We start from the raw sequence: 19,056 nt of genomic DNA on the forward strand, positions 1-19,056 counted from the left end.
CTATGCCTATTGCATCCATGGTTTCTAACACACTGCAATTGTGATAGTCTTTATAGTGCCAGTTGTTCTTGGCTTCTCCCTTACAATTGGTTATTGGCATATTGATGCACTTTATTACAACAACTTGTCATTTTTAGTTTTATACCTTCTATTTGAGGGCCATCACTTAGGCTTGACAGCTTTTTGCTTTTACAGGTTGTGGGCAACTCATTACTTTGGTAGTATCTCCTGCTTGATTTAGCAGTGGTTTTAGGACTAATTTAAAGGGTATTATAGTGACCATCTTGCCCTTTTGTGTACTTTCTTAGTCTCATTATGGCTATTGGTTCTCGCAACAATACTATCTTCAATATTGAGAAACTAGATGTGACTAATTATAGCTGTTGGAAGACCCAAATATGGTAGGTTCTAGTTCAAAAATTACAGTATCAAACCAAAAACATTCCATCTAAGGATTGGGATGAATTGGATGAGATGTGCAAGTCTATGATCATTTTATCACTCTCTAAGCAAGTTCATTACAATTTTGTAACTGGCAATTAGACTACATATGAGCTTTGAACACAGATTAAGAATCTTTATGACGAGCAAAGTCCTACATCTCTAATGTATTGACTGGAACAGTTGATGGACCTTCACATGAAATAAGGGACTTCTATGTCTGCACACTTGAATGAGTTTACTCCATCATCATCCATTTACCTTCTCATGAGACTGAGTTTAAGGATACTTTGCATCCTTTATTTCTACTCGACACTCTACCTGAGTTGTGGAACACTTTTCGTACCGCTCTATGTGCTAAGGATGGGTTGAAATTGCAGGATATTGAGAGCACTCTCTTGATAGAAGAGTCAAACCAAAAGAATGTGGATACTTCCCGTACATCACATGTATTGACTGTGAGAGGCTGACAGGATGGAAATGGTCATGGTAGAGACTCTAACAGGCCTCAATCTAGGACATATGGATAGTCTCGTAGTAAGTCCCGTAGCTATAAGTCTAGTCTTACTTGTCATTATTGTGAGAATGCAAGTCATTTTCACCTAGAGTATCATAAAATGCATGAAGACAAGCGCAAGGAAAAGGGAAAGGGTAAAGTGCAAGACAAAAATGATGATTGCAGCATTGTGCCTAGCAAGTCTAGTATCAAGTTTAAAGAGATCAATATAGTGTAGCCTAATATATTTGATGATCTTATCTTGGCATATTTTTCTTTGGATGCTTCATAGCTAACTGATGCTTTGTCAGGATATACATAGTGTTGGTTGATAGATTCAAGGGCTTCCTTTCATCTAACCCCTCCTCATAGAGACTGGTTTCACTCCTATCGTAGTTTGATTAGATCTATCCATTTGGGTAATGACTTGGCATTGGAGATCATTGGTATTGGTGATGCATATCTACGTTTTGGTTCAAGCAGCATATTCACTCTAGATGATGTATATCATGTACTAACTCTTATGAAGAGCCTTATTTCTGTTGGCACCTTGGATGACACATGTTATGTTGTCTCTTTTGGTGATTCCTCATGGAAGATTACTCATGAGAATCTTATTATTGCATGTGGTGCTAAGTCTAGTACCCTCTATCATTTTCTTGTATTTGGGTCAGTTGTTTGATAATGTTTATGGTTGGAATTCCACATGTATCTCTTTGGCATCATTGCCTTGGGCACATATCTTTGAAAGGAATAAAAATGCTTACTAGTTTGCAAAGTCTTCCATCCCTAGACTATAAGTGTTTTGAGTCTTGTGATCATTGTTTATATGGTATACAGACACGTACTACACATAAGAAGTCTTGCATTAAGCATATGGGTGAGCCTTTGGCTCTTATTCATTTGGATGTATGTGGTCCCATGCCTTGTCAGTCACTAGGTGGTGCGAAGTACTTTGTCACATTCATTGATGATTGCTCACATAAGGTCTAAGGACACCCTATTAAGAAAAAATTGGATATCTTGTCTACCTTTCAGTGTTGGCTTGCTCTTGTTGAGAACTAGTCTAGGTATAGACTAAAATGCCTATCAAATAATGGGGTTGAGTATGTCTCAAAAGCTTTTGAGTAGCTTCGTGATGAGCGGGGTATTAGGTGTCACTTGACCACCTCCTATATTCCTCCCCAAAATGGTATTGTGCAATGCATGAACATGACTATTCAGAATAGAGTCTGCATTATGCTTAGCCAAGCAGGCTTACCCTAGCACTTTTGAGCTGAGGCAATTACTACTACCATATACTTGATTAACCGATTGGCTTGCACTACTATTGATTGCCATGTTACAGAGGAGGTATGGAGTAGAAAACCTCCATCATATGCTCATTTGCACATCTTCCATTGTGAGGCATTCTACCATGTTCCCAAGGACATGCACAATAAGCTAGATCTTAAGTCTATGAAATGCATCTTTCTTGGTTATTGGGGGTGCATGTGAGATATCATCTATGGGATGTGTAGGCTTGCAAAGTTATTCGCAACCATCATGCCATTTTCCATGAGGAAAGGATGCATAAGTAGCATGAGGAGATGGTTGAGGTACACATGGTGATCTTTCAGGAGGAGCCTCTTGCTCCCGTATAGTCAGCTAGACAACCTACAACAGGCAACTGATGCTCTAGTGGTCCAAGCCCCATCTGTTGTGTGTAGGATCAGCCTGCTTTGAGATGCTCTACTAGAGCTAAATGTCAATTTGTTGAGCACTTTGCACTCTCCATGGATTATATTATGGTGACAAATGCAAGCGAGCCTCTCTCTTATGATGAGGCCATGCACAGAGATAATAGTCACTCATAGGATAGGGCTATGTAGTCGAAGTTTGACTCCTTACCTGCCTAACCATACATGGGATTTGGTTCCTTTGCCTAGTAGTAAGAAGGCATTCACATGCAAATGGGTGTACAAGCTAAAAATTATCCTTGAACACCCCAGGGTCGCTTATAAGACTAGATTGGTAGCAAAGGATTTCAAGTAGGAATATGGTGTTGACTTCGATGAATTCTTTCTCATGTGGTCAAAAAGATGATTCCACACTTAGTACTAGCATTGGTCGCTCATGGGCCTTTATTAAATGGATGTAAAGACAGTCTTTTTACATGGGGACTTGCATGATGAGATCTATATGTAGCAACCTAAGGGCTTTGAAGAACAAGGTAGGAAACACCTAGTGTGCGAGTTGAGAAAGAGCCTTTATGGCCTTAATCAGGCACCTAGGCAATGGTACCACAAATTCAATACTTTTATGCATTCACAAGGATATATCCACATTGCTATGGATCCATATTTATACAGAAGAAGGCTCATGATGGTAGCCTTGTGATTTTTGTACTCTATATAGACAATATGCTTATTGCTAGGAGCACTCATGATGAGCTAGATGCCTTGAAAACTTAACTCAAGAAGAGCTTTGAGATGAAGGACATGGGACAGGCCTCACATATTTTTGGGATGCACATCATATGTGATCGCTCTAAGGGGCTCCTTTGTCTGTCACAAAAGGAGTATGTCCAAAAAGTCCTTGAGTGGTTTCATATGCATGATGGTAAGCCTATTGGTTGTCCTCTTTCTTCTCATGTGAAGGTTAGTCATGTTGATTGTCTGTAGTCTATTGTCTGTAGTCTAATGAGTAGAAGATCGAGATGGCCAAGATCCCTTATGCATCTATCGTGGGTTGTTTGATGTATACCATGATAGCCACTCATCTCGACATAGCATTTGCAGCGGGAGTTGTAGCACACTATATAGCTATACCGGCAGACGGCATTGAAATGCTATCAAGGGTATCATGCAATACCTAAAGGGCACTGTAGCTATGTGCATATATTATGGTGGCTAAGATACGAGGGTCATGGGGTACAATGACTCTAATTAGGGTGTAGAAATGCACGGCCCTCTCTATTACCAAGGCCGAGTATGTTGTAGCCCCACTAAGGCTTGCAAGGAGACTCTTTGATTAGGCCACCGTCTAGTGTGGTAGACCTTGGTATTGATGTGGTTCCTACAGTGCATTTAGATTCTATGAGCTCTATCCAGTTAGCCAAGAATCTGGTCATCATAGAGTTTTTGTCTTTCTTAGGAAGTTGATGGGCATTGGTTAAGATTATGTTTTTTCTCATCCTATTGTATTTATGTACATTTGTACTTTGTCACTCTTTTCTTGTTATCTCCTCACTAGGTGCACATTCACCTTTAAGTGGAAGATTATTGGGACTAAAGGCACATGTACCTAACCACCCATGTATTACTACACCGACAGTACCCGCACACCTATACACTGTAGGTGGCAAGCGCCCATCACGATCACTTCATTCTTTATTCTTTTAGTGACATTTCAACAAAGGGAAGGTCGGTCACACATTGTGAATGTTGGAGTTCCCACATCTTGTGTATCTCACTCTATCTTGCTCCATCCACCAAGCTCTTGCTTGCCCTCATGTGCTTCCACTCCGAACTAATTCCCTTCAGTTTGTCCTTAAATCCCATAATTTTTGTCAAGTTGAAATTGCACTTGAACCCACCTTAAGACTAAATTGGAATTTTCACACAGTTTCAAACCTTTAGTAAAGAGGAAACTTGAAAACTATCTTACATGTAGTAGTTGTATAGGTATCAATATTGCATGACCATATGCTCTTTGGCATGTCCATTGTCTTGATCCTCTTACACTAATGCTTAGAGGTCTAAAGTTTATGTATGTGTGCATTTCAAGGACCAAATAGCCAAAATTCATGGGTAGATTACACAAAAGAGACATGACATGTTGGTGCAACAACATTGAAATTGAAAAAGTAAAACATAAGATTCATGTGGTTCAAATATACTTAACACCATGAAAATGGATTTTGCTACTATTACCATGATTTCTTGTTAGGTTTGGTAATAGCTAGGTTTCCTATCATATAAAGGATTGGTAGTAGGATCGCTCTCTTAATCTGGCATTTTGATGATTTTATCATGGTTTGCTATTTAGTTTCTTATTGCTTTTATTATATAAAGACTCATATTGTACTTATTGTCCTGTTATTACTATTTGTGGTTGTGGTGTATGTTATTGTTATGATCATACATTGTGTTTATGTTTATTGTAATTTGTTGTGTTTGTCACTCCTTAAAACAATTGCAAAGTCTTGTTTTTATTTGGCGTAGCTTTTTCTAATCTCCATTTGCAATTTTTATGATCCTTAGCCATGGGTGACATCAAAAATGAAAAAAGTCACTTGGCAATAGCTTTTGGTCACCATTCCATGAGTTATGAACTCAATCAAGACTTTGAAGTTCCTTCCAATGAACGGGCTCCATGGGAGACCTTGATTTCCATGCTTCAGTTTTCTTGCAGTATGCCACTAAATACCAATCCCAATTTCAAAACCCAAAGTTTGTTCCATCCACTAAACTTGAGGAAAGACTATCCCCTAAAAATGCCTCCACTTCACGTAACACCCAAATGCATGATCCAATACATAACCCATCTATCGCAACACCTATTGGAAAGGTGGGCTAGACAATGCCCCTGTACTAGCAACAACTAGCACCTCTTTAGTCCTATGGTTCCCAAGAGTCCAAGCAAGGGTAAGGTCAAAGGGCCACCAATCCAAACACTGCCACTTTATGTCTCAATGAGTCAAGGTGGAAAGAGTGGGAGATGCTATTCAAGAGTGAAATCTATTGCATGGAGTTTTAGGCATAAAAACAAAGGTGAAGGAGTGCTAGCAAATGATGCTCTTTTTGTGCCATGCCTAGAATGTGCATAGAATAAGTACCTAGTTTTAAGACCGTTGGGAAAACCTACATGGCCTTCAAGAGAATATATGACTAAGAGCATGTTATCAAACTCATAAAGTTGTCTTCTTCTAGATAAAAACACTCTAGTAGAGCATGGCCCACAAGTTTGGTCCAAAGTACTCCTCCAAAGATTTATACAACAAAATGCTCGTACTATTCTCAAGTGACAATGCCACAAATCTAGACTCTTTCACAAGTGATTGAGGCAACATGCAAGGAATGTTTGAAGATGTTCTCTATCATTTCTCATATGTTTGCTTGATGTTATACATACATTGTATCCTTGTATAACATATGCTAAAGTGCATTCAAAATGCAGGTATCAAGGAGCATGTATCCATTGTGGCTACTACTACATCCCCCATGAGAATGAAGAGGCCTTGCAAAAGCATGCCTCTTCCTCTAAAAGTAGGTGCGAGACATAAATCAAGGCACTTCACATATGGTCATGCAATGTAATGGTGGACACCCTAAAATAGCATGTAACTATTTTGATGCATGAGCCGAGTAGAGAAAAGAGAGATGTGACAAGGACATGGAGGAGCACAAAGCAAGGGACTATTGCATGTGTGTTAACATTGAGGAAATGAAGGAAAGAAGTATCCAAGCAAGAAGGGAGACACTTTGGATTTTTGTGGTGCCCTCCATGGGATAGCTTCCTCTATCCACACCATTAGCCAAGGAGATGAAAGGCATTAAGGTTTCTAGTGCTTCCACATGCCTTTTCATGTGGCATACTTAAATACTCCCCATAGTAAGACAACATTGCATTGGTATGTGCTCTTTTCTAGCATTTAGGATCTATGAAAGTGGCAATTCTTTAGGATGATTCTTGACTATAATAGTTGTAATTTGAAAATGTTTTACATATGTTAGATTATTGTACTTTATCATTGAGTTATAGAGGGTACTTAGCCTTCAAATGTAGTGATTTTTTACAAGACTGACTGAAATGTGATACTTTCAAATCGAATAATTTCTACACTTTTATGTTCCTTTGCATTTTTAGGGCCCATGTAACATTGTCTTACAGAGAAAACTTTTTTGCATTAATGTTGTGCTTTTTTATAAGCTTAACAATCCAAAGTATTGTTTATTTTTTAGCTTCTTTATTTAGGTATGTATTATGTACATAGGAAAGCAATTTAAAGTAGTGCTTAATTTTTGGTTTCTTTGTTTGAAATTTGCAACATTGTTATGTGCCATATGTGCCAAAGGGAAGCAATGTAAAGTTGTGCTTAGTCGAGAGATCTACTCACTCAGGAATGAAAAATGGTACAACTTTTGATTAGATATGCAATTTGAAGTAGTTGTTACTTCTAGGGCATCTTTCTTTTAAATATGCAAGATCTAATTGAGTAAGCAATGCTTTTCAATTCCTTCTCTTTGCAAGATATGTAATGTAGTGAGAACTTCACATGTGCAAGATATTATTTGCAAAGGGAAGTAATCGAAAAGCAGTGCTTGCTCAAAGGATTTATATTTGTAAATAATATAACTTGTGTTTAGATATTCAATTGAAAGTGTTGTTATCTTATAATCCATCATATCATTATGTACAAAGGGAAGAAATTTAAAGTAAATATTTTTTAAATTAGTCTTTGTAGAAAAGTTATGTGTGTAAACATAGTATAAGTCTAGTACACCCAAAGCCTTAGACCCTTGGATTTAGTAAGCCCTTAAGTTTATTGAACACTTTGCCAGATTATTGTCACATTAGGAATTTGAATCATCTATGAGGAAACCCTAAATCCATTAACAAATACTAAATAGTTAGGACATTACTTTGGTTAACATTTTAGAAACTACAAGACCACTTTGAAACTAATTATTGTAGACTTGTTGGCATGGGATAGAACCTTTCACAACTAGTAGACCATTTAGGCAACATAAATAAAATAATATATTATATGACACATAGAGAGAGAGAAAGAGAGAGCACTAAAACATTACAACAATGGTAGATGCTATAGAAAGCATACACATACATCCATATGAATTCAAACACACATGGTGAAGTAAATGTGGGATGCATCACACGATTTACAATTTAAAGCATACATTGCCCAATTCTATTCCATAGCTTGGGCCAATGCTATGCAAAATGCAACAAGCCACAATTAGTCTGGTAATTAAAAAATTTTAAGTATTTTGATGGCCCCATGCACAATCAACCAAGGTTGTTTGAAATGGTTAAATACTCTCATCACTATGATCATATTGGAGTTAATTTGAAGTCAAAATCTTGCCTTCAATGGCCCTTTAAAGCTAGGAATGGTATCACAAGCCACACAAAACAAAGGTAGCCTCCATCTACAATGATGTGCTTAAGGATTTCCTCATTGTGCCTTGAAATAGCAAGTGCTAGTCAATACATCTCCATTTTTAGCTTGAGTTAAGATGGAGCTATTACACAAAATGTGAATATCAACATTATTTCCCATTCATCCAACATAGATGTTGAGGAACTTCATTTTTTTATCAATGATTACTTAAACATACATAGAGTACATGTGGTTTTAGTCTCTTGATTCACTAGAGAGTAGCTCAATCTCAATGTGACAATTATTGAGAGGAATGCAGTATATAGGCAACCTCACAAACACTTGAAACCATTATTGATTCCTTGATGATGCTCTACACTCCTAGCCCATGATATGAAGTGGGGCCTAAAGTGTGTGGCTAATGCTTCTACAAACTGATAAACTACTATTTTGGACACTATCAATCACACATCACCATGTTGTTTGAGAATTTCTCCAAGCCTCACATTTGCCACAAGGCAATGGAGATCTACCTTCATATGGACAAGGATGACACATGTGGATAAAGTGTTCAATCCTTGAGGAACTGATTTTTGTGTGCGCTAAGCAACAAGCGAGGTGCAAAAGAAAAAGCACAAATCTCAAGTATTAGGACATTGGACTCGAATCTAAGATCATTGTCTCCTAAAATGGTGCAAGAACCTTGGTTGAAGGTACCATCTTCCAATGTCTAGACAAGGTTGATAATGCAAAATCACAAGGGGATGATTCATGGAAGAAGAAAGCAACATGTATGCCAACTCATCCATTTCCTTGTCTGTGGACATTAATAAGTTACCATACCACAATAGCACTAGTAGTGCTAACTTGTGCAAGCATAGTGAGGATACTAGCATTGTGTAATGGAAAATCCATCTAGAACCTACAACTAAAATAACAATACAATGAACAAAACTTAAAGCTTGCTCATCATGTTGCTATGTAGTATGGCAACATGATGAGCAAAACATTACAATTTAAAATGAGGTAGCACAACATTGCAATTGAAAATGCACAACATAATGATGGTTCAGAGCGGGTCACAAACACGGAACTACCTATGATATATATATATCATAGCGAGAGAGAGAGAGAGAGAGAGAGAGAGAGAGAGAGAGAGAGAGAGAGAGAGAGAGAGAGAGAGAGAGAGAGAGAGAGAGAGAGAGAGAGAGAGAGAGAGAGAGAGAGAGAGAGAGAGAGAGAGAGAGGTCCAAAGTGAGATCTCTTATATGTGTATTTTTGAAAGATAACATGGCAAAAAGAGGGTGCAAGCTATAAGCAACAGCTCTACTCCTACTATCTAGAGAGGCTTAGGATCCTTGTGCAAGTTCATGGATCATGGATCAAGAAGCCCACAAGTAAAATAATATATGATAGATACACATGAGGCACGCACACACAAAGAGATCACACACACACACACACACACAGAGCATTTGTGTTAAAAATGGAAGAGGAAGGAATTTATACATGTAGGTCTGAGAGGTTTGGGATCCTTATACAAGTTCATGAACCAAGAATCCCATAAGTAAATATATAATAGATATGACCCCACTAATAAATCTCCATTCACTTACTAGGCCTAGGGTAAGGAGGCTGGAAGTAAAAAGACAACCCCCCAGTACAAATCCAATGCTCCCACCATAGAAGAGTAACAAGGTGCTAGTAAAGAGACATAAGTTGCAACATTTTGATCATTGAGTTTTACTCCATTGGAAGCGGTAGAGAGCTTCAACCTTTGTGTATGCAATAGATCAAGGGCCAAAACTTGTTTTGGTAATCTTGCCTCACTCAAAAAGAATCTCAACGACTAAAGGATTTCTTGAGATTTTGAGCATGCTAAATTTTCAAATAAGGTTCTAGTAGTTGCGACTATACTAGCCCCCTTACCTTATCTACTTCACAAAATCTTGTATGTTCAAAACAACCATATTGTTCTCAAGTGCATTTTCCCACTCATGGGTTAAACATGGATAAACTACCATATTCCTATGTAACCAATTGTATTTTAAAAGAAAACTATAGCCTAGCACATGTAATCATGAAACTATCATACTACTATGCAATCAATTGTACTAATTTGCAAGAAATTATACCCAAATACATGCAATTCCCAAACAAGTTTAAATATAAAAATTGACTTTAAAGCATGATTACTCTCACACCGTATACTAAGCGATGTTTTGTTTTGCTCATGCACCAAACATATTTCTTTCATCTATCACTCCATTGTTTTCTTTCTTTGTTCACAAGTTCCATCCGATGTTCTCAATTGTTACTCTTACTTGTCTCACACAATGAATAAGGTTAACATAACACCACTTCTAAATTTTTGTTAGCGTATTGCTCTATCCACTCCAAAAGATCATTTATGCTTGAATTTCTTGTATTGTGATTGAGTATGTTTTCTCATTCCTTAAAATTGTTCACATGGATAAACTACCATATTACAATGCAACCAAGTGCAATCTAAAACACTACCATAGATAAGTGCATCCAATTGTGAAAAAGTCAATACATTTGCAATTAGTCTATAGCACAATCAACCTTATGCAATATAGTGAGTACTATTTAAACCATTCATGTGTTAAAAGAATTTCTCTCGAACTCATCTAGCCCCTTTTGAAAAGTGTCACGATCTAATTGCATCCAAACATTCTTCTCACAAAACTTGAGTATACTTTGAGTATCCCCACCTTAGCTTTCTAAGTTCTTACTTGAGCAATTTTCCATGGTCGACAATTTGCCTTGCAAACACACTTTTAATGGTTGCTTTCAATGGATGGAACTTCATCATCTTCTTCAAAGACAAAGAGTTTCATTGGATGAAGCCCTTCGTAATCTATTTAGGGTGGTCAAAATTATTATGACATGGTGGTGTATATAGATTCTATCTCACTTCTACCCCTCCATTGGAATATTTTTCAAGGATGATCTTCCCAAAGTTCAACCATTTCTCAAGATTTTCAACCTTAATAAATTTTGTGTAGAAGATCTGGTTGTAGAATTTGGATGTTAGACCATGGAATATCAATGAATTACTTACACTAGATTTGCAATACATGCTGAGGACTTTTCAATTGTACCCTTTGATAAATTGAACATGCACTGAAGCACCCACCATATGCCATGCTACGTTGCATGCAATAGCTCCTTATTCACTTGTTTGCATATTTTGATAGCAAAGTAACATTTAGTGACAACATTCTTTCAAAGTTATATTCAACATGTTTTTGTTAATTTGTGGAAGCTAATTTTACAATGCCTTGTAGGCGATTAAGTAACGTATATGCATTGCTTCATCACATATCACATCCATAGTCTTTTGTGGTAGATTTGTTTGATAAAATATTATAATCTCCTTTGAGTGATCATGTTGCATATCTTGTAGATTAAGTAGGTGTTCTTTGATAAAACGTTTTGTCTTCCTTGGTCTAAGATACTATACTAAGCTTTATGGTTTATTCAAGTAAATGCATTTTGAAGTTGTATTGTCCATTCTTTTCTAGAGTTCACCTCCATGACATTGGGTATTCTCCCCTTCAAAGATTTAATGGAGATCTCTCTCTTGTTGATCTAGTAAGTATAAGTAGAATAATATTTTTCCATAAGAGACCTACATTTATCCTTTTGTACCAACGACCTGTACCTTAAGATTCTATCCCCATGCAAAATTAACCTTTGCTAGTCTTCTTCTTTTTTCTTTTTTTTTTGCTAGAGCTCCAAATTTCCTTCCCTCACAAAGGGTAATTTGCCTTGGTTAATCAAATAGATTTTTCTCTCCTTTGATATCACTTTTATACATTAGCATTTAAAAGAATGCAAAAATGTGTCACATTCTCTTGTGGTTATTTCTTGGCCTAGGTCGATGAATAAGTTATTCAATGAAAAAGTACCGATGCTTGTTTCCAAATACCGAAAAGAGCTACGCAAAGCAATTTTGGAGATTTTCTAAGAACAAATCCATGAAGTACCTCTTTGAATGCAATGGGGCTATCATATGCACTAATACTTTACGCAACTCGCGAAGGACAATTATCTTGAGGTCCCCTTCAAAACCAACTTCAATGTTACTACACTAACACAAAGATCACTACCTCCTATAAATGTCGATGCCAATGTGCACCATCCTATAAACGATGTTGTCGATTGTGCACCATCTTGTAATACATGGACCAAAATTGTGACTTTCTAGGTTCTCCTAAACTAGAGCTAACGACTCCAACTAGACCCCAATTGAGGAAGAACCAAACAATTGACCACCTACCTTATCTTGGATTCATTATTTATTTTGATGTTTGAAAAATATCATTATCAAGAGGATTGACTATGAAAACCAACTTTCGTGTGATCATCTCTCAAAAAGGTGGTTGTCTTAAAAAGTAATTAGAGGTACAACTGGCTGGACTGAATTGCAATGTCCTCAAATTCTAACCAACTGCGCTACTTCTGATCATCATCTCGTTTCCGTTTACATAATCAAGTGGTTGCCCTAGTGGTAAACTACTTATTTTATTAACCCACTGACCTGGGTTCAAATCTCCCTTTTACTACACCTATACTAAATGACCATACGGAATGTAGGAGTTGAGCCCAAGACCTTCGGGTCACCATGCAGTCAACTTGACCAACTGCACTACATCCATTTGGTATGTCTCTCGTGTCTTTCTTTTTTTTTCGTAAACTCTCTCTCTCTCTCTCTCTCTCTCTCTCTCTCTCTCTGTGTGCACATGCTCCAAGAAAGACTATTACAAGCTATTATGTGTAGATGATGATGACCTGGTCCTGTGCCTTCAACTTTCAACAGACCTGTGAAAAATGCAGCATGTCTGAGGGCTCCATGTTCTGGTCCTTTGTCTAATCTGTTTGGACAGACAATACGCTACTCCTAGGGTTCAAGAGACTCGAATTCTTGTAGGATATGTAACTCCAGTATGCGAACATGTGCGAATCCTTATGGAAGATCAAGACACTTGACTGAGTCACCAGTCTTTTGAGAAATTGACTTCAAACGGCGTTACGGACACTTGCAACTTGAGACTATTTGATAATCTTATTGCAATGGCAATCAAATTTTCTCAAATAAATATGCCAATGATGTTACAAATCATTTTGACAGGAGCATCTTCACAAACTCATCATAGTTAACCTGGCCATCAGCATCTATGCCAGCTTCACGAATCATTTCATCCACTTCTTCATCGGTCAACTTCTCCCCCAAATTTGTCATGACATGACGCAGCTATTATGAGACATCCAAACAATGTTAGGCCTACAACCAATGGAAAGACTTCAGAACAACGGGTGCAGTAGCTTACCTCTGCAGCAGATATGAAACCATTCCGATCCTTATCAAAAACCTTAAAAGCCTCTTTCAGTTCTTCCTCAGAGTCTGTATCCTGTTCCATGCATACACTATCAGATTTTCTTTCCAGACATCACATACCATATGGCAAGTCTTGTGCTCCTTAGCAGAATCTATGGATTTTGCTATTGCTAAACCCCAAAACGAATATCCATTTAACTGCTCTCTCAACACCATAAATCTGCCATAAAAACATTACAATAGAGAAAAATCGATCGGCGTCAACCTTTAAGTTGCATGCTACAGCATCAAGACCCATGATTTGCTCCAGTATATAGCTTGATCAAATCCCTTGCAAGTTGCAACCAAACCATTACAATCCACATGTACTTCGAATAGAAAAAATTGTCAAGGGCATCATTCACTAATCAGATGCATTTGCAACAGGTTCCAGTAATTATATAGCCATCCACACTGCACGATTTGAAGTGATCTGGCCTAACAATTCAAGCGAATCCTTTTCCCAGATTTTGAACTCCGGCTTAAAAAGGTGTCAGTTCTTAAAACGTACATAGAATGTCTGATATAACCTTTCTCCCCAGCCACCTAAACCCTGCAAGCTACGGTCCTGACTTACCACACAACCTAGGCTCTACCATCTCTTGGTTGATAGATGTGCATATCATTTTTGCATCAATAATCATTGTGCAGGTTCAGGGCAAATGAGGCATATTCACATCAGAAAAATAAGCTTTTCTGAAACTAAATAAAACTACTATATTTTCCTATGTGAGCATGTGGCTGTGCAAGCATCTATGTGCACATTTGTACATGTACATAGTGTGTGTATGCTTGATGAGTTCACACTTCCACTATGACCATTGTAAAGCAATGGTTCTTTGTTGTTTTGGTAATTGAAGGCAACCTCGGGATCAATTTAAAAACTACTATTTGAGATGGATGCGTGGAGAGACCACAGATTCTCAAAATGAAAATATCACTTCTATCCATTGTACAAACCAGCATGTTCTAAGAGGGTTGACTTCATACATGCTGCACACACCAGCTTTCGTGGATCCTCAACTCATATCAACTCTCTCTCTAAGCCCAGAAATTCTCATTATAAACTCGTTCTTTTGACCTTAAAGGAGAATGCGAGAGAAGAAAGGCTGGTTTGTGAAAGCTACTTGCCACATATGCCTTGCTGCTTTGCTCCGGTCCTTATTACATGACCACAAGCTCAAAGATCCTTTTGATTTTGTAAAAGAGTATCTCATAAATAGGAGTGTAAGTACACTAAATGACTTTGAGAGTGCTGTGATTTTTTGAGTCTTAAAAGGTCTCTTCCTAAAGAATCATTTATGATGGTGCGAAGGTACACTAGGGTTTGCAAACAAAATAATAAATAGTGTACAAACACAACTAAAACACAGTAAACTCCGACAACAACACAAAAGGTACTAAGAAGGAGATCTATCTGATGAATGAACATGTCATAACACCAAAAAAAAGCAAACAATATCCTTTCTATTATTTAGTATATTTAGTTATTTATTAAATTTGATACTCACTAGATACACAGAAAAGTACATTAGAGCTAACCATTGATGAGTGGTCACAGATTATGGTGGATCCATATAGTGGGTTGAAGAAAAGATAGTACACCCTTCCATCCATATGACCCAATTGGGCACCTATGACTAAAACTCAAGCATATCAGGATAAATCTCACACACAAAAAGGCATAGCAGCTAAGAAACGCGTTTCTTTGAATTTGAAACTTACGAAACGTTTCTTAAAGTATGAAATGTTTCTCAAAGTAAAAAATGTGGGCTTTTTTTTTTGTGAGTTGGAACCCAAAACATGGTTTTTTTTACAAAAACTATTGGGCAATGTTAAACATGATGATGATGATGAGTAATCACTCGTGAGGGCCCAAGATTTTAGACGAATGACTTATTTTTTTGTAATTTTGTTTAGTTATTGGACTTTGTCAATCTAGTATCTATTCTTGTCTTGAAAGTTAAATATTATACGACTTTAGTCTCATTTATGAGTTATTTATGATATATTATGATTCATTCTCATTTTGACATTTTACCGGTTTGTTTTGAAATGAGAATCATGATGTTGCAACTTGACTCAATCCATATTGTAGATAGACTATTTACATGCTAATTTCAAGTTTCTTCGTATGATATGTATGAATCATAATGTTTGAGTTCTAAATCATAGTATAGCTTGTCCAAAGACTAACTTTAACATAAGTGACAAGTCAATAATGGATCATGAATATGTAACCTATTATTCTCAATTGACTATTATCACTCAAGCTCAATTGGCCATTCTTTGTTTAAGAGAGAGTTCCATAGAGGTTTAGAACCTCTTTCACTAGTCAAAACTATTAAAAATCCCTATATATAAAAACTCGTGTTTCTACTTTTACCTCCTCTTGAAAGAAACTTACAAAACATTTTCCAACGTTTCGTTTCTAAATGTTTCTAACGTTTCTGACTGCTATGCAAAAAGGATTATTGCCTTGAAGTGTGAGCTAAATCCAACAAAATAAGCAGTTACAATCAACAAGATGACATGACCATGAAATGTTTCTACTTTGTGTATATGTAAATTGAAAGCTTAAAGATGCACATATCTTTGCATGGAAAACTCGTATGAAGATTTTAGCATTGCTTTTATAACGTACTCAAAAAGAGTTTTCACACGATACCCTCCCCTCCTAAATTTTAAGTCCCTAGATTTTAGGAGTCTCGAATTGATCTAAAAATACTAGTCCTAAAAAATAAGAATAACATTCTAAAAATAGCAAGTTTCGTATTTTGGCATTGGTTACTAAATTTGGTTATTTCTATCCTTAACAGTACTTGGCCCAAAAAAAAAGGCCATAGAGAAGCTTTTAAGTGTCCTTCCACTTGTCATATCTCATGACATGTGGTTGGAAACTTGTCTTATGCTACTCTACTTTTTCCTTTTGCACTAGCTCTCGCATTTCCCTTATAAAGAGAATATGTTTTTCTTCGTTCTACACTAGTTTTCTTGGCTATAAACTTTTGTACAACAGCTGTAGATGGTTTAAAGTCGGTCACATTCATCTACATCATTATCCTCCACTCCACCATCAAATAGCCCCATATTCTCTCTTTTTTCATTGCTATTTTACAAGAAAACAAACTTGTAAACTCATTACAACCCTTCCTTTTTGAGCTCTTCTTTCATTTCAAGAATAAAAACCAAGCCATATTAATGTATTGCTGATCAACGATGAAAAAAGATCGATTTTCCTATCCCACATTCATCTACATCATTATCCTCCACTCCACCATCAAATAGCCCCATATTCCCTCTTTTTTCATTGCTGTTTTACAAAGAAAACAAACCTGTAAACTCATTACAACCCTTCCTCTTTGAGCTCTTCTTTCATTTCAAGAATAAAAACCAAGCCATATTAATGTATTGCTGATCAACGATGAAAAAAGATCAATTTTCCTCTCCCTACTCACATCTTGAAAAGAAATCTCTTGCTTTTATTGCATAATAGTGAGTAACGTATGTATATGACATACGTGCATTTGTTTCGTACATTTGCATGCATTCAAAATGTACCAAGAAAATACCATTTAAAATGTCCATTTGTGCCTTTTTTTTTTAAATTTTGCCCTTTTTTGTTTACCTATTACATATTCAAACTTCCCTTCTTTCACACTCCTCCCTCTTTCATACTCCTTCCTCTTCTCTTCTCCCTCACCTCAGCTCTTATAAAAAGATAACCCTCTCTGTTAGAGATTGTCATTCCTTGGACAGCCAAGAGTGTTACAGTGTGCAAAGCAAGTCAAAGCAGCAGACACGCAAGTGCCACATCAGCAACCACATCATTGCTGCCAAGGCAGATGCCACGTGGCAATCTGCAATCGGAAAGGTGCAGTCGAACAGTTTTGCACCAGCTAGCTGCATTTAATGCAGCCAACCTAGTCATTATTTGGCATTTCTTTTCTACTATATATAGCAACTCTCCAGTACATTGTCTCTCACTTGTATTTGACAGATTTCAATATGCTGGTGACAGAGACAGTGCTTGGACTAACGGAGATCGAGGTCCTCAAGGCGAAGACATACGCAGATATTCTCTCTGCACCAGTGTATAATTTTGCATCCTTAAACAGCATTCTTCACAATAGATTTTCTATGTTTCACTGTCTCTTTCTCTCTCTCTTCTCTCTCTATTCACTCTTTGTCACTGTCATTCGCTTCCGCATTGCTTCACTCTGACATGGTATCAGAGCATTGAAGGACTCCTATCTAAAGAGGAGTTTTCAGCGAGACACAAGGCTGCATTTTCAACGTTCAAGTGCAAGCAAGTGGGCTGCGCATCAAAACAAGACTGAGGCGAGCGTGGGCGTGGGCGTGTGAGAAAAGAGAAGATTTGTTGAAGCTGCTGCCGTTTTTCTGCTACTAGAGAAGGAAGAAGGCTGTGTTTTTGGCCTTTAAGTGCAGATTTTACCTTTTCATCGCCTCCGACAGCTGAAGAAGGTTCGGGACGTGGAGACAAGAGCCTTGGCAAGCTGCGTTTTCACTATCAAAGGGGGTTTCTTTTGCGTTTTTGCAGGCATTGCAAGTGAAGATGTCTACAGAGATTAACATAGAGTTGCAGGCGATCATGGACCAAAAGGTGCCTACTGTCCTACCGGCTCTTCCATCAGATCAAAGCTCGATAGTGACAATTACCGCATTTGGCGTGTGATGATGTTGGCCATATAGAAGTCTTATGATTTGGCAGAGCTTGTGATGGAGGAGATCAACCGGCCCTCGGTGAGAGATGAGTCCAAACTCTCTTCCAGTGCTCATGCGGTTGACCAAAGCCCAGTCTCATTGGGACAAACTGAATGCCAAGATTCGTTCTTTCCTTTTTTGATCTTGTACAACAGCCGTGATAGCCCATATAGAGCACTTGACAGTGGCTCAAGAGATATGGCTAGAACTTGATCAAATGTACAACCGGATGACCCTTATGAAGAGGGTTTCTTTGCAAACGCAGATGCGGACCTTGTCCATAAATAAGTCTTCTTCGCTTCAGGAACACATCAACAAGCTTCGGCAGCTTCAGATGCAGATTCAAAATGCAAGGAAGCCCATTTCCTCCGAAGACATGGTGATCACTTGATTGTCCCGGTTGCCGCCACGATTCGGTACTTTTTATTCCACTCTTATTGCTTCAGAGCGGGAGTCCACTCTTTGATGGGAAGAGTTGGTTCCTATGGTCTTGGACCAAGAGGAACAATTGAAGGGACAGAATGCTTCCAAATCGGAGGCACTGATTGGTTAAGCCTCTCAAAAGAAGGGGAAGGACCAAAAGAAGAAGAAGGAGGACAACAAATCTAAGGACAATGAGAAAGAATCGACATGCCATATTTGTGGTAAGACCCTGGCCATTGGAAGAAGCATTGCCCCAACAAGGATAAGAAGGACACAAAGGATTCTGGAGCGATGGCTGTACCCTCATCACCTACTTTTCTACACTTGGCAGTCATTGAGGACACTACACCGAAGACTTCTGATGCTGCGATGACAGCTCCCCAAGCTCAAGAGTGGATCGTGGACAGTGATGTCTCATAGTACATGACTCCTTCAATAGTAGGTGTTGCCCATTTGCGACCA

At 37.8% G+C, this 19,056-nt stretch overlaps 1 protein-coding gene across 1 annotated transcript in view; it reads right to left on the bottom strand.

Annotated features, from left to right (window-relative positions):
- Positions 1-13,145: 13,145 nt before the first annotated feature.
- Positions 13,146-19,056, bottom strand: part of LOC148037710 (uncharacterized) — a 28,802-nt gene continuing 22,891 nt past the window's right edge. Inside the window, exons 3-4 of the mRNA XM_087676652.1 lie at positions 13,400-13,480; positions 13,146-13,323 (exon numbers count right to left, since the gene is read on the bottom strand). Coding sequence (XP_087532778.1) covers positions 13,189-13,323; positions 13,400-13,480 — 216 coding nt within the window. The 3' untranslated portion in view covers positions 13,146-13,188. The remainder of the gene's footprint in view (positions 13,324-13,399; positions 13,481-19,056) is intronic.

This window comes from Lygodium microphyllum, chromosome 4 (genome assembly GCF_053477565.2).
Source record: "Lygodium microphyllum isolate KBCC chromosome 4, Lygodium_microphyllum_v1.1.10, whole genome shotgun sequence".
Classification (NCBI taxonomy): domain Eukaryota; kingdom Viridiplantae; phylum Streptophyta; class Polypodiopsida; order Schizaeales; family Lygodiaceae; genus Lygodium; species Lygodium microphyllum.